Source organism: Eupeodes corollae, chromosome 1, assembly GCF_945859685.1.
Source record: "Eupeodes corollae chromosome 1, idEupCoro1.1, whole genome shotgun sequence".
Taxonomy (NCBI): domain Eukaryota; kingdom Metazoa; phylum Arthropoda; class Insecta; order Diptera; family Syrphidae; genus Eupeodes; species Eupeodes corollae.
Genome location: NC_079147.1, coordinates 48,570,733 through 48,587,211, shown reverse-complemented (window position 1 = coordinate 48,587,211; position 16,479 = coordinate 48,570,733). Strand labels below are relative to the sequence as shown.

Genomic DNA, 16,479 nt, shown 5'->3' with positions numbered 1-16,479 from the left:
AAACAAGAGTACTAATAGCGTCACAAGAAAAGACTAAATCGAGAATTAGATTTTTTGAGTTTTTAATACAGCTTGTTTTCTGTAAGTCAGTAAGAAGGACGAGAAGAGATAGTTAAAATTGTGAAGAATAAGGAGAGGCTTTAAGGCGGGATTCGTCTTCGAATAGAATCAAGTCAATGAGTGGTAAATTAAAATCACCTAAGAGTAAAATAGTGATTAGAGGAAAACTATACTTATACTACCACTAATCACAATTATTGACAAATTGGTCTACAAATAAACTTAATCAAAGAAGTAAAATATTGGGGTCGAAGCTGGAAAAATTTATAAGATAGTCTAATGCCAAGGAGAGATCGTTATAAACAGACTCCAAACTTTTTTGAGGAATGTAGACGTTTAAAATGAAAATGGTATTAGTATGTATCATTATCTGTACACATACCAGTTCAATTGATAATTCAAATGGAAAAGATACAGAAGAAGAGAAATATGTATTTTTTACCGCTATGAGAACACCTCCACCTAAATCCTTTGCATTATCAACAACATCTGTAAACTTCGAACTCTTGACTAAAAAGTTCAGTGTCGGCGGAAAATCTTGAATTATGCCTCGTTTCTGTAAAAACTAATACGTCGTGTGGAAATAATTGGGAGTTTAGAAAAATGTAAGCAGACTTTTTACGAAGTCCCCTTACGTTTTGGTAAAAGAGCGCAAAACTGTTAAGTTTTTTGAATTGGTTTTCAAAGAAACATCTTATTTTTGTTTTTTTTGTTCACAATTTAGTTTTATTCACCACGCTACTGTCAAAATATATCCAATATTTAGACGTAATTCGCATACAGCCTAAAAACTTACCTTACGATCAAGTCTTGATTTCAAAACAACTGATAACAATTATCTGTAAGCCGTGTACAGCTTTTAAATAGTTTTTAATAATTCTAGCTCAAGGTTTGATTAGATACTACTACTACAAATATTATGCTCAAATGTCCAATGCCGAAAAATTGTATAGCCTTAAAAGAAAAAGAATACGTTTGGTGTGACCCAGTAGTGTATTTTATTAATTAAAAGATACTCTCAGTAAATCTTTCAATTTTCCAATTTCCTATACCGTAAATAATAATCTATTACACAAGTTAAATTGACGTTCTGCAAGCTGCAACATATGCATGCATTTTTATTTCAAAATAACAATTTTCCGTACTTCGATATTAATTTAAGGCCTGCAAGATGCGATGCCTCTTCATCATTAATATGAAAACATCGTGTAAGACGCTTTGAATACTTTTCATAAACCTAACAATTTTATACAATACAAGTCACATAAAATAATGTAAATCTAAACACGCTGCGAACAATAAATCGAAATCATAAACAATATTCAGAAATTGAAATCGGATATTTCCATTGTTTCTTCGGTACAAGTATTGCACTCAATTATAAAAAAATAAAATTGAAGTCAAAATTAATCTTTTTTGCTTTTGCAGATCAAGAAAATTAAAGAGGGTACTATGAGCATTACGAGCAAATCTAACCATTTAAAGTGTGACCCATGTCAGCCAAGACCACCATGTATAACAAGTCTATCAAACCTCAAATCAAAACCAATATCAGATCTTAAGCGCTCAGAATTACAGTCATCATCATCGATATGTTCACAGAAAAGTGAATCTAGACCAAACACAACATCCAAATCACAAAGCAAGTTAGATGCTTTGATTCCTGAGCCAGAGGCACAGCAGTCAACAGCACCATATCCATCAAACGTTAACTCAGAAACAAAACCAGATCTTAAGCGCATTAAATCAAAGCCATCAACATTGATACAATCCCAAGATTATGAATCTAAACCAAGCACAACATCAAAATCACCCAGAAATCATCAACCAGTTCCACTAGCTTCAGCTCCGTCATCATTAAGCTTGCAAAGCGTTTCAAGCCAACTTGATAGCCTAATGCATATGGACAAATCGACAAAGTCATTGCTAAAGAGTGCTTTGCTGTTTGTTATTGGTGTTTCACTAGCCAGAAATATGCGATTTATTGTTGATAGTTTGAATATTATGAAATAAAAAGACGTTTCTTCAATTTACTTACTCTTGTTTTTATATCCAACTCGGGCTATCCATGGAAATTGGCCAGGTCCGCTATCTTTTCCACCAACGATTCGTGTGTTCACTGAGAGTCCACAGTACTCCGAGTTCAATTGCTTAGATTTGTAATCAATTTCGATTCGTTTCGTTACTGGTGGCTCAACTGTTGGATCTAGTTTTGAAAACTTAAACCCACTGGGAGCTGGATAACCGTAGAGAGCATCAAAACTGTCATAACCATGTGGATCAATAATAGGTTTAAATTGCTTCCTTCTCGAATTGATGTTGATTTCGTCCTCAAATCCATCCTCGAAAGATGGGGGGCAATTCTTTCTTGTGTGAGGATCTTCAAAATCCACTAGATTTTGTTCATAGCCCGGGAATTCTTCGAAACCGTAATTAAATTTTGGAATAATTTTCTTTTTTTTGCTATTTTCCAAGAAATATTTATTGTTGTTTAATTTGGTGGTATCCCATATCCAGGGCTTTTCATCTTCGTCTTCTTCTTCGAATTCATGAGGGGAATAGTTATTCTCGTCGGATGATGGACAACAAACGAGTGGGTGATTATCATCAAAACCACACGAAGCCTTTCGTATTTTATCGTAAATATAAACTTTTTCAGATGATTGAGATTTTATTGCAAGTGTAATCATAGTCTTACAGTCTCTTAGTTTCACGCATTCACAGTCTTTTTCAAAGAAATAGTTTATTTCTGGATTTGGACTTGAGTCCAAATGTGAGAATCTATATTCTGGTAAGGCATTGGCTACTGGAATTACAAAAAAAGAAAAAATATATTTAATATTAATGGAACCTTGAGACATTATAAAGTCTGTTATTAATGAATATAATATAAAAAAAACTATAAGAATGATCTGCCAAAAGCTTTTTTCGCTTTCCATTGGGCAAAATAAATTAATTTATTTTTTATTTTTAAATCAAAATTGTGAGTTTAAATAATTTCTTTCGAAGGATTCACTTATTCTGCCTTGCACCAGTGAATTCAATATAATTTGTTTTTGTCATCCTGACAGAAGTATTTTATGATTTTTGTATTCTTAAAATTATTTTAGAAATAATTTTTCCTTTCTTATTCCAAAGCAACATATTCCTCTAGCGATGATCTTGACCTAAAAACAAACACCGGAAAGAGCTGAGCGCTACAAAAGGTAGTGCTCACATAGGATTATTTTAAGGTTACTTAGTTTGACAGCTATTTGATAGGTAAAAAGAGACAGGAAAATAAAGCTGCCTTATTTAATAATAAAATGTCAAAAAGAGTCGCTTTAAAAGAGTTGAATCTGTCAAAGTTATATAAATTTTCAAGGATTTTTAATAAACTTATAGATCGATTGTTCTAATTTTTAACTCGTTGTAATCTGACATTAAACAATGACACAAAATATCTAGGGTTAATTGCAAGCCATATTTAAAATGGCTTCGATACGAAGGATGTGAATACATACGATTGTCAAATCTCACAAACTTTTTAGAAAAGTCAATTTAAAAAGAAGATCGCGGCTTGTGCTCTTTTAAATGAAATTGCCATTTAAGAAACTTCGAAAAATAGGCAATCAAGGATTTAAATTAAACTATATTTCTTTCATTTACTAATGGTGTAGTACCCTTGGTATGATGGTTAGTGCGTTGGACTGGATCCCTGCTTATGCCATCTAAAGTTTTTTTCACGGGTACTGCCTCTTGGAATTGGCAAAATTTCCAAGAGTAATTCTTGTCATAAAAAGTGCTTTCTCAAATTAGCCGTTCTGATTCTGATTCTGCTCTGTTTTTGCATTCCATTGGTCAAAATAAATTGATTTATTTTGGAGTTAATATCAAATCTTCCGATCTAGACTTTTCTGCAGATTCAGCTCTCCTCGCATTAATACTATTACAATTTAAAAAAAAAATTTAATGGGAATTTGGCAGCTGCACCGCACTCGTTGTTATCCATTCTCAAAATACTTTCAAAACAATTATTTGTTACTATTTAAAACATCTGACAAATTAAAAATTGTTTGGATTTGAATTTGACGGCTATGAAAAGAGTCAAACAATCAAAAAACAACACAACAACACAACAACAGAAAATCAAAAGTTAGCTTTAAACATTATCAACTGATGTTTTGCGGCTAGTTTAAGATTTTTGTTTTTGACACAAACCTATCCAGATAGCATTGGATTGATCGCCGAACGCGACCAATGGCTACTAATGAATATAAGATGTAAGGAAAAAGAGGCTGGGATGCGACCCACACTGATAACTTCCCATTCCGTCTGTCGATTTGTCTTGCTTCAAAGTTTGTCTATATGTACTCGTACCAATTTTTACCAAATTCACGTACTATTTTTTGTATATTTTTTTTAATGAAAAAACGGACTGTTGGATTTTTATATACAAACTACTGAATATCGAAAACAATATTTTCTGTGAAATAAAATAAATTTGAAGCCAATATTTTTAATTTTTGAAAAGCTATTTGAGCCGAAAGTAAATTTTTACCAAGTTTTAGTATTGTTTTTTTTAGAGTTTTTTTTGTAAAAAAAACTGTCAATTCGATTTTTTTCAAAATTTTATCGAATATTGAAAACAATATTTGTTATAAGATAAAATTAGTTTGAAGAAAATATTTCAAGTTTTTGAAAAGATATTTGAGTCAAAAATCAATTTTCACCAACTTTTTATAAATTTTTATTAGGTTTTTAATTTTTTGCACAAAAACTGTCAATTCGATTTTTTTCAAAATTTTATTGAATGTTGACAGCAATATTTACAATTTTTGGAAAAATATTTGAGTCGAAAATCAATTTTTACCAACTTTTATACATTTTGTTTTAATGTTTTTATTTTTTGTAAAAAAAATTGTCAATTCGATTTTTCTCAAAATTTGTCCTAATGTTCAAAACAATATTTCTTATAAGAAAAAATTAATTAGAAGCTATTATCTCAAAGTTTTGAAAAGATATTTGAGTCGAAAATCAATTTTTATCAACTTTTATAAATTTTTTTTTAGGTTTTTATTTTTTTGTTAAAAAACTGTTAATTCAATTTTTTTCAAACTTTAACTGAATGTTGACAACAATATTTTTTGAAAGATTAAAGTAAATTAAAGCCAATATCTCAAAGTTTTGAAAAGATATTTGAGTCGAAAATCAATTTTTACCAACTTTTATTATTTTTTTTTAGGTTTTTTTTTTGTAAAAAAACTGTCAATTCGATTTTTCTCAAAATTTTTCAAAATGTTGAAAACAATATTCCTCATAAGATAAAATAAGTTTTTTTAGATTTTAATTTTTTATAAAAAAAAACTGTCAATTAGATTTTTCTCAAAATTTTATCAGATATCAAAAACATTATTATTCGTTGCACAAAATTGTTTTAGAGATGAAATCATATTTCAGTCGTAAAATGTTGGAGGTACCAAATGTTTTTTTTTTTCAGTTTTATTGATATATAAAAAAACCGTTATATTGATGTTTTTCAAAAAATATACTTGTTTGGTATCACGTTACAATATATTATATAAAATTTAATTCAAGTCTCTAGCGTTTTTGGTTCGTAAGATATTTAGGGTTAACCAAAATTTTCACCTTTTTTTTCAAACTGCTATGGTAAAAAAACACACACGCAATTTTCTTGAGAGCCCTTTCTGCATCTTTCTGCCTTATCATCTGTATAACAAAATTTATTTGAAATCGATATCTCTTCTGGTTCTTGAGCTATGGAGGACGAAAAAAACGTCGCGAACGTACGGACGTATGAACGTACGTACACACGCACGCACAGACATCTTTCTAAAAATCTTTTATTTCAACTTTAGTAACCTTGAAACGTCGAGAAATGTCAAAATTTTCAATTTGACAAATCGGACCCATTACAATATCTTCCTATGGGAAGTTAAAAATATTTTACAAGGAGTTTTCAAAATTCTTCTTCATAGCTTAAAAACATTAAGTGATGAAATGAGACTTAAAACAAAATAAACAATTAAAATATAAGCAAAATCAAGAGCGTAACGGTAAACCCACACTCTTGTTTTGCTAACATCTCCATATAAATATCAAAAGTCTATACTTCTTTAAAATTATCTAAAAATGCAAATTTTTATAAACAACTCACAAGTAAATAATCAAATGAAATCCCGTATTTAAAGTTTTAAGAAAAATAGAATATTTTTGCTACTTATTCAGCGCGTTCATTAGTCATTTAATTTGCGGCTTTTGTTCTGTAAGTCGTATTAACAATTAAAAGAGATCTATGTTTGTAATTTAAAAAGCATGATTAATGTTATATTAATAATTTGTTTTTATTATGGGTGCACTAAGGGAAATATGATCATAAAAACACATTTGACGCAAATCATTGACCCCATGAGGTGTCGAATTGAAATTTTACAAAAGTTTAGTTTAAGATAGTATGCACCGCTCTTTAGGTTGTTTTTTCTTATTATTTTTAATCTCGAAAAACACAAAAATGCATTTTCATTTTTAACTATTTTTTCAAGCCAATCATTTTAATTCAACAAATATTCAAAATGCAAATTATTTAATTTGAAATTAAAAAAAAAGGTCAAAAATTTAATTCGTATTAAAAATGCCTAATTAATTTATCTAAAAAGAAGTCGATAACAATACAAATAATAGATACATATATTTAATCTAATTGATTTTATATTTGAATATTTATGCCCTTACAGTAGGTCACGCTTACAATTAATATAAAAAAGTATCTATTGTTACTCAAATGAGTATTATATACAAAAATTAAAATATTTATTATTAGTTGTGAAGTTCAAACATCCAAAGTGGGTTTATTGATTTATTCTTGAAAAATTGAGCAAGCTTTAATCCTATAAAGCTTTTAAGAAAACTAAATTATCAAAGACCAATTGTTTCTTTTAATAAAATAAACTTAAATGTACATAATTTTTGTATATTTTATTAATTAAATATTATAAGATTATAAGATTTGTGACATTGAATAGCATTTAGATAATTCTTGACCATATCCAAGTTAACTGGTTAAACGTTTTGTTATGGCTTATTGTCGGTTTTTCAAGATTGAAATTCTTAAAATTTCTTGCATCTTATATTACTAAAATATTTCTTGTATAAGCGGAAAAATACTTTACGATCAACCACAAAATTCTACTTTTGTCAGATTATTTAAATAAAAGTCACATTTGAGTCTGATGAAAGCCGTACTAATGGAAGAATTGTTTTTATTTGTTCTTTTTCTTCAAACGAATTATTAAATGTAATTAAGAGTGCTGTCAAATCAGGTGTAGTTTATGATTAAGAGAAAGTGCTAATACATTTCCTTGATACTTATAATTTTGTTAGAACCATTAACAAGCAATTTGTAAAGGGTGTCCCAAAATTAACGCAAGATTTGAATTTGCCGCCATTTGTGCAGTGAAGTGTTGGCAACCCTGAAAAAAAAAGCAATTTGACAGCTAACAGTACAGGATTATAAAAAATGGAGCGTTACACGATAGAACAACGTGTCTTCATTATAAAAGAATATTTTTAAAAATAGTGAAAAAAGTTCGAAAATTTCATACAAAATATGGTCGGAATAGTGTTTTAACTTCGTCAACTGTGAAGAGATTAATTAAAAAATTCATGGAGACTGGATCCGTTGGAGAGGCCAAACACACTGGTCGTCCAAAAACAAGCCGTTCAAATGTGAATGTCGAAGCAGTGCGTGAGAGTGTTGCTGACAATCCAGGAACCTCAATTCGACGTCGTGGACAAGAATTGCAAATTTCAAGAACCTCTCTACAGCGTATACTCACCAAAGATCTGTGTCTTCATGCTTACAAAATTCAATTAACACAACAATTGAAGCCTAATGACCATGGACAGAGAAGAGAGTTCGTTGAATGGATTATTGAACATCAACAAATGGACCCTGATTTTTCGAGCAAAATCATCCTAAGCGATGAAGCACATTTTCATCTTGATGGCTTTGTCAATCGCCAAAATTGCCGCATTTGGGGTTCCGAGAACCCACATGTGATTGTCGAAAAACAAATCCATCAACAACGCGTGACTGTATGGTGTGGATTTTGGGCTTCAGGCATAATTGGGCCATATTTTTTTGAAAATGATGCTGGTCAAGCAGTGACTGTTACTGCTGCTCGATATCGCGACATGATTACACAGTTCTTTCTGCCAAAATTGGATGATATTGATGTGTCCAATATGTGGTTTCAACAAGACGGTGCCACATGTCATACAGCCCGTGAAACAATTCAATTACTGCATGAGACATTTAAAGGTCGTGTACTCTCTCGTTTCGGTGATCAAAATTGGCCTCCTAGATCATGTGATTTCACACCATTAGACTTCTTTTTATGGGGTTATTTGAAATCACAAGTCTATGTCAACAAGCCCACAACCACCCGTGCATTAAAGGAGGAGATTCAACACTGCATCAACGAAATTCAGCCACATTTATGCAGAATAGTCATGGGAAATTTCAACAAAAGAGTGCGCATGTGCATGCAAAGCCGTGGAGGCCATTTGTCCGATGTGTTATTCCATACATAACCCTATCCTATGTACTTTACGAGTCAATAAAAATATAACTATCAAAAGACTAAAAACGGCGTTTTCTATTTAATTCAAATCTTGCTTTAATTTTGGGACACCCTTTACTTATACTTCAAAATGTTGAGTACTATAAATGGGACTTGGACTTGAATGTGTGTTTGGGTACTTTAATTTATTTTCAAATAAAATGCACGACTGGGTAGCACGAACTTGCTCCTGTATGCAACGAGTCTGTTTAAAAAAGTACCATTATATCTTCAAAGATATAAATGCCATTTGATTTGTCAAAAAAACCGCGCCATTCATCCAAAGACACAACTCATCCTAGGAAAACTCATCCCGGAAATGAAAAATACTTGTGCATTCAATTAGTTCGTTCAAAGCTTTTTAACGAAAACAATTGTTTGTGCATTCAATTAGTTCGTTCAAAGCTTTTTCCTTTGGATAGCTTTATTTTAATTTCATATTGCAAGAACAAGGATGGAAAATACATTATCTGAAGATAAGAAAGAGGAAGAACATGTATGTTTAAATTGTAAAGTGATCGCCTACTGGTTGAGAAGTTAGGCAGCTGTCTAAGACGAATAAAGAATAGTTCATTGGTGTGCTCAGCCATGTTTATGATGATAATGAATAAATGTTATTAGTAAGTAGAAGGTGCTTACTAAATTCACATTCCTTCTTTTCTACAAGTTTTCAGCGCAATCATGGAAATATTAGGTTCAGTTTATTTTGTTCGTTAAATTTTAAAAGAAACAAGCATTCGAATAAGTACAAGAAATTGCTATTCATGTGTTGTTTACAGTCAGGCTCTTATGTGTTTTGGATTTTAGTTATGAAGTGACACGTAAGCAGTAGTTGTAGAGGTTGTACGTTTCTTTAACTAGTACTAAGTATTTAATCTTTTATATAAGCGAAGCAAGTAAAACATGTGTGAAACAATCTTATTCGTAAAGAATAATATTTTAAAATTATATTTGTAAACAAAGGTACCAAGATAATACTTCTTGATAGACACTTTAAAATAGATTGTTGATTAAATATATCATATTCTTTAATCTGATAGAGTAGCGCTAGACGGCCCTCGTTGGTATTTACAATAGTTTTTGTTATAAAAATACATAAATATTTTACAAAATGCATTAATTTGGATAAAAGATAGGAATGTAATTACAATTTTGTCATATATATAATACGCTCTTTCGGGCTCATGCACTGTTAAAATAATTTTAAAAAAAAATATTTTAAGATTCAAAATTTTAACTGAAAAATAAGTTTGTCTTCAAAAATTAAAATGCCATTTTATAAAACAAAAAACCCTTGATTTTTCAATTTTTTTTTTTTTTTAAAAGCGCGGTTTTTTTTTAATTAATTTTGTATATATATGAAATTTTCCAATTTTGTTATAAAAATATATACGCCCTAAATTTGAATTTCGTAAAAAATGGTGACCCGTTTTTGAGATATAGAATTTTGAAAAAAAAATTCAATATTTTTTTAAAAATCCAAACAACAAAAAATTGCACTTTTGATAATCAAATGTTGTTAAGGCAATATAAGAGCATATTCGTAAAAAATTATTGAAATCAGTTCATAAGTTGCTGATAAAAATTAAAAACAGTTTTTTTTTTCTTTACAAAAGAAGCCAAGTTAAAAAATAAAATTTTAGAGAAAATTAAAAAAAAATCTATCGGTTTGTTGTTGAGAAAATTCGAATTTTTGTTTTTTGACCAAAAAAAATTGTATGGGGGCCACTGTTTGTTTTTCTTTAAAAAAATGAAAAAACTCCTAACGCGAATCTGCTCAAAACCTTAGCTTCAAAGTTTAAACTCAATCGACCCAATGGTTTAGGCTGTATAGGAGCGTGGTCAGACAGACAGAACAGACCGCACGGAATCGTGGGACCCATTTTTTTCGACTTATCTACCATCGTAATATCATGTTTGATTAAAATCAAAATTTTGCACGAATGCAAAACTTGCCATATAGTTCCTATATGTTCCAAGTAAAAAGTGATTGAATAGAAGCTTAAGTACAATGTTCATTAAAAATAAATGCTAGCAAGCATGGAACTTAAAGTACTTAAGCAATTGAAAAGTTTACAGTTTGACAGTTGAAAATTTTACTGCCATTTATGTTGACGTTTCTCTTCAGTGAAGCTTAGAAATTAAAAAAATCACTTAACGTAAAAACAACACTTCCCAACTTGTGAAATTTAACTTTAAACAAAGTTAAGAAGTTCATCGTCCATCTTACGATGTTTAATGATGAAACTCATTTCTAGTTGATTAGCTGCGTCAATGATGAGCAAAATTGTCTTTAACCATTGCATTAGAATTTACTGTTTCGTGCGGCATCATCGGGCTTTATTTCTTTTAAAATAAGGAAGGAGCGCCGAATGCGTTCCCGTGAATGCTGAGTGCTATTAATCAACTTGTAATTCAGCACTATCAACCATCAACTTATTGCAAAACCAATTTGGTAATAACTTTAACTCTAGAAGTAATCCTGTAAACCGGATTCGTCGTTCTTTTGTCTTAAAGCCTTTCGAATACTTTTTGTGAGGCTTTGATAAGTCGTTAGATAATGCCGACAAACCAACAACTCTTAAAACATGTAAGGCCAATACCCAATATTTTTTTTGAAACGATTATTTACTTTTAAGAGGCAAATAACTTCTGAAAGGGATAATTGTCAAACCAGCTGTCAGCTGTCAATAAACTTTTACACTTTACCAAACAGACCAATTAAAAGTCGTGGTTATTTATTTTAACAATTCGTGATCTGTTCACCAAACTAGTAAAGCACTTTAAACATTTTCATTAATAAGGCTAAAAGTTGCCTTTGTTGCCAAATCAACTTAAGAACCTGTGAATTGATCAGCTCATTCTTATTTGGCATCCTTGGCCTACGTTTTCTACAAAATCTTCGAATTTCTTATCTATGTTGATAAATAAGTAAGGATTTACTCATTGGAAGAAATAATTCAACGCACCATTGAACCAATAGGATGCATTCATAAAACTCAGACGCGGGTGACATATGTCAGAATTTATATTTAAATATTAAAGGTCATGAAACTTGTGATAAAAATAATGATTTTTTGTTATGGTTCTGATCTCTGGATTATTTATCATAGTTAGATTAATTTTAAAAAAGTAGCAGTTTTTGTTCTTTATTGTATTTTTAAAATCGCGTAAAGTTATTGAATACTTGATATACAAATTTTGTGAAGACTTTTTTTGAATTCCATTGGTCTCTTCCTGGGAAAAAAATTTGCTGGCGAATAACGAGTTTTTTTTCGTTTTGATTCTCTTATAACATTCTTTAACGTTATAAAGCAAATTTTCCAATATTCCAGCTCTTATGAAATGACAGATGCAGTCTTAAATTTTGAAATTCATTGGCGTACAATTTTTGAATAATTCAGTAAAATTTTAAAGCCATTCTTAGCAATTCACTAAGCTTAAAAGATGATTTACCTAATTTTAAACTATATTTTACTATCTCTTTTCAATTTGCTAAAGATAAAATCTCGAAGTGACTACTTAAATTTTTAGCAATTTGCTAAATGCAGTGGATGGAACTGTCACTTTTTAGACATGTTTGGATGCTCGTTTTTTAATATAAGGCAATTAAGGCTGAAACACAAAGACGCTTCAGCTTCGGTTTCTATTGACGTTTATGAGTTCAGCATATGAATTTAATGCATGCTATGATAATGAAGCTTTAACCTCACGTTTCGTTTGACAATCGTAAGGAAAAGAACGTTATGTTACGTAATGTGACTCCAAACGGAAGCTCTAGTTAAAATTTGCTGAACATAGGCTTTGTCGACAGCTCACCAAAAATCAAAACAAACTTTTGAGAAAAATTAACAGCTGCTAATGACAGTAGTGCCATTTTAGAAATGTCATTCAAAGCAACCTCGAGACAGGCCCATCGTAACGCAGACAAAGCCGAAGCAGGGTGTTTGTGTTTCAGCCATTAGCAATTTACTAGTTAGCAAAACGAAAAGAAAGTTTTAAGACATTGGACTCCCTTAGTAAATTCCTAAATAATCAGCAAATTGTTAACTTAAAATTTTGCGCCAATTATTCGGTTTGAAAATTGATTTTGTTTTAATTTTAAAACAAATTCACAGATCCGCGGTATTTTCATATTGTTGATGAAGATTATGATCGTCATTATGAATACAAATAATGTAAAATTATAAAGCTTGCCTTTGAGTTTGATTTTGCAAATTGATTTTTCACGAACAAGAAAAAACAATTTTTATTGCTCATAACAAAAACATTGTTACAACAGAAAGTATTTTGACAGATATGAACATAAAACAAAATTGATCTTTCAATCATTGTAAAACCCCATAAAATTGCTTTGCAGATAAATTTTCCGTAAGAAATATTATAAAATATTTGGTATTTTTCACACTTATCACACTTTTTTGTTGTGATACATTCAATTCAGTTAAATGTTGTTTGTTTTATTTATTTACTAAAATTGAACGAATACAAAGGTATTCAATCAATTGTCAAATTGATCTGATTAAAATGTGTTGTTTATGGTTTACATGCGGGATATTTTATTGACGTAAGCTTAGTTTGCTGATAAGCCCCTTTCATTGAGAAAATGCATCCCTTATCATGCACAAAGTTATATCTGTAAAAGCAAAAGCCTTTTTTAAGTCAACCAAAATACAAAAATCATTGATTTGAATTTGATGCAATTTTAACTGTCAAAACTCATAACTTCTTTTTATAGATTGAATTTTTGAATGATTCATATAAATAAGTTAAAATTTCTGTCCTGAAGTTTTTTTGTTGTATTTTTATTTCAATAAAACTTGTTATTAAGAGTATTTTGTTTAATTTCAACTTACAATGCATTGATATAAAATAAATCACAAAGGAAATTACACAAAATTTATATGATACTCGTATTTTAAACATTTTGACAGCTTTTATTTAGATAAGTGTAATAATATTTATATTATTAATTTTTAAAATTTCTCAACCAAATAAATATTGTCTATTGCACTTTTGGACATGATAATTTTATATTCTGTTTTTAAAATTCACTTTAAACTAAATAAATAAACGGTGTTTTTTTTATTTGTTGCTACTTAACGCGTTAAAATTGCATTCGATGCAAGATACATTTATTCGACAACGACTGTAAACGTTGTTATTCACATTAAAGTCCGGCACAGACTAAACTAATTTTGAAGCCGAAATGCGACTCATAACTACTCTCGTAGATACTCTTGGGTAAAAGGTGTTGATTGTTTGCTTTCTATCATTATGTTGAGAAGCGCGGTGCAATCAATAACCTCATTTTTAACTTGTGATATAGAAATTACTTAGGCTAGTTTATAGTTTTGCAAAAATAATCTTTATTCATCAGACGAACTTAGGAAAATATTTGCTAAATGTAAGCACAGATGAAGTTCATACCTTTGCAATATTGTCAAATCTTTCAATAAATGTCTTAGAATCGTGTATACTTAAACAAAAAAGTCAATGGGCAGGTTCAGACGACATAAGGGACTTGAAAGTAAGGCAAGTCTCTAGCATCTGATTTGCCAGCTGTCAAAAATTGCCTTCCAATTGAGGCAACTTTATTGGAAAGTTGACTGGAAAGTTAGGCAAGAAAAATCTCCTTAACTATCAAGTTAAGTCAACTTATGTCAAAATGACAATGAACTTTATTTATCTATGATTTATTTATTTTCTGCACACCTTCATTTAATGCTTTCTGTAAAAAGCTTCCTTGTAAATTTTGGAAAAGAAATAAGTAATATTTCTTTACAATACAAAATACAAATCGTTGTGGACTTGTAGCTTGTCTGAGGTGTGTTCTTTAGGCAATAATAATGTTGGTAGTTTTTGTACTATGAACTTGAAGTAGAGGTTTGTGAAGTAAAGTTCTGAATTTGAAATTTATGACACTTAAAGAACTAACAAGTTGCCTTTTTCAATATCTACGTTCAAAGAATGAAGTTGACTGCAAATGATGCCCCTTATGTTGTCTGAACCTGCCCAATGTCAAATATTGACAGAAACGTCAATGGACAGGTTAAAATGACTAAGGGACTTAAAGTAAAGGCTGCCAACTTCGTTGCAAAGTTGGCTATTAAGTTTGTTAAGCAAAAACTCTTTAACTATAAAGTCAAGTTCACTTATATCGGATTGACACCTGATTTTTCATTTATCTAAAAGCTGAACTTTATTACTCTGTAATTTATTTATTTTGCAATTCCATTTAATCATTTACAAAATTTTTGGGATTTATCACACTTCGAAAAATAAATTTGATTAAATAAAAAAATTAGTTCATAGAATGGAGTTGACTGCTAACAAAGTCCCTTAAATTGTATGAACATTATCAAATGTCATTAAGAGGTTTAGATGACATAAGAAACTTGAATCTAATGCACCTGAAATTGTTTGAAAATAAATAAATCATCAAAGTTCAGCTCTCAGTTAAATGAAAGAACATGATCAGCTGTCATTTTGACATTTCCTTTAAATCAACTGGCAGCTTTATTGAGAATTTTACAGAAAAGTTAGTCAAGGAGAATCTAGCTTGTTTGGGGAGTTTGTTTGTGTATATAATAATGATTTGGAATTGTATGTAAGAACACCTAAAGGTTAAGGTTATCTAAGTTAAGTTGCAAATTTTAAATTAGTGACACCTTAAAAATGTGACTAAAGTTGCCATAGATTGAATTTCTGTTCAAAGAATACAGTTGACTCTAAATGAAGTAACTTATGTTCTCTGAACCTGTCCAATATTGTAAAATCAAATAAATCAAGTTGATGGGTTTTCCATTGGTAAATCTGGATAACAATTGAAAATTGATTTTTTGCTGTCAATGAAACATGATAGTTGTTGAAGGTCTTCCACGTTAAGTTAGTTTCAGCATAGCTGTTAAATTGTTATTCAAATTTGTTTTGTTTGATGCTTTTAAAAAGAAGAAATTCAGTTTTATTTAAAAATACTTACAAAATTGAGAATTAATTATTTTTAAAATGTTTTTGTTTCTATAATATTCAACCCAAAGATATTGTAAAAATAGATAATTTGGAAAATAGAAAGTTATTCAAAACACATACATTTTTACTGATGCTTTTAGTAATTGTATAAAATAAAACCTAATAAGTTTGCAATGAAATAAATAATTTTTTTTTTTGTAATTTTTTTCATTAATTATTTCCAGCAATTTTGTCAGACCACAACATGAGTTTTATATTGTTTTCAGGTACATAATCGTTTCGTGTTTTTACTTTTACAGTCAAAACAAAAACAGAGAGCCAGACAAAAGTAGTTAACATTTTGCAACATTATAGCAACATTATTCACCAAAGTATAGATACATCTTCAATTCATTCATTTATTCAGATTGGTATTGTGATGACGCACAAAACTAATCTTAGAGCTTGGGGCAATCACTTGATCAAGTCAGGTCTTTGGTGGTGGTACCTGTCTTTTAGGTAGCTAAGAGCAAAGCTAGATAGCATGAACGACCGGATTGTATGCCGGTAATTCTATAGTAGCTGTTTCGATCTTGTTAAGCTGAATTAAATAACTATACCGTATAGCCAGGTCAGACCTCCTTATGCTAATATGTATAACATTTTTCTTCATATTTTTTTTTCACTGAGTGACTCATTTTCTTTTTAATTATTAAGTATCATATGGATTTAACTGTGGTGTTGAAATTCCCAAATCCTTGAAAATTAACCGGAAGTTTATAGACAATTATTATGTCTATACTTGTTTTATGTTCTTATAAAGTTAGATTTTATTAATTGCACTGCC

General features: G+C 30.0%; 2 protein-coding genes across 3 annotated transcripts; one reads left to right on the top strand and one right to left on the bottom strand.

Moving 5' to 3' along the window:
* Positions 1–1,282: 1,282 nt before the first annotated feature.
* Positions 1,283–2,093, top strand: LOC129939828 (uncharacterized). Of its 2 annotated transcripts, none has more exons than XM_056047991.1 (2): positions 1,283–1,425; positions 1,489–2,093. In XM_056047991.1, the coding sequence occupies exon 2, from the start codon at positions 1,513–1,515 to the stop codon at positions 2,071–2,073; it is 561 nt and encodes a 186-aa protein (XP_055903966.1). In that variant the 5' UTR covers positions 1,283–1,425; positions 1,489–1,512; the 3' UTR covers positions 2,074–2,093. The 2 variants fall into 2 exon arrangements, with proteins under 2 accessions (XP_055903966.1, XP_055903967.1); XM_056047992.1 differs by having other exon boundaries at positions 1,299–1,419.
* On the bottom strand, positions 2,076–13,868 carry LOC129939827 (uncharacterized). Its single transcript, XM_056047990.1, has 2 exons — positions 13,538–13,868; positions 2,076–2,866 (listed from the first exon to the last, which is right to left on the bottom strand). The coding sequence occupies exons 1-2, from the start codon at positions 13,605–13,607 to the stop codon at positions 2,091–2,093; spliced, it is 846 nt and encodes a 281-aa protein (XP_055903965.1). The 5' UTR covers positions 13,608–13,868; the 3' UTR covers positions 2,076–2,090.
* Positions 13,869–16,479: the final 2,611 nt, after the last annotated feature.

What these genes read in the sequence shown, in the direction of transcription:
- LOC129939828 (XM_056047991.1), top strand. Translation starts at nt 1,513, where the DNA reads ATGAGCATTACGAGCAAATCTAACCATTTAAAGTGTGACCCATGTCAG.
- LOC129939827 (XM_056047990.1), bottom strand. Translation starts at nt 13,607, where the DNA reads ATGTTTAAAATACGAGTATCATATAAATTTTGTGTAATTTCCTTTGTG. An exon ending in TTATTTTATATCAATGCATT is followed by an intron (nt 2,867 to 13,537) that starts GTAAGTTGAAAT and finishes TTGTAATTCCAG; the next exon opens with TAGCCAATGCCTTACCAGAA.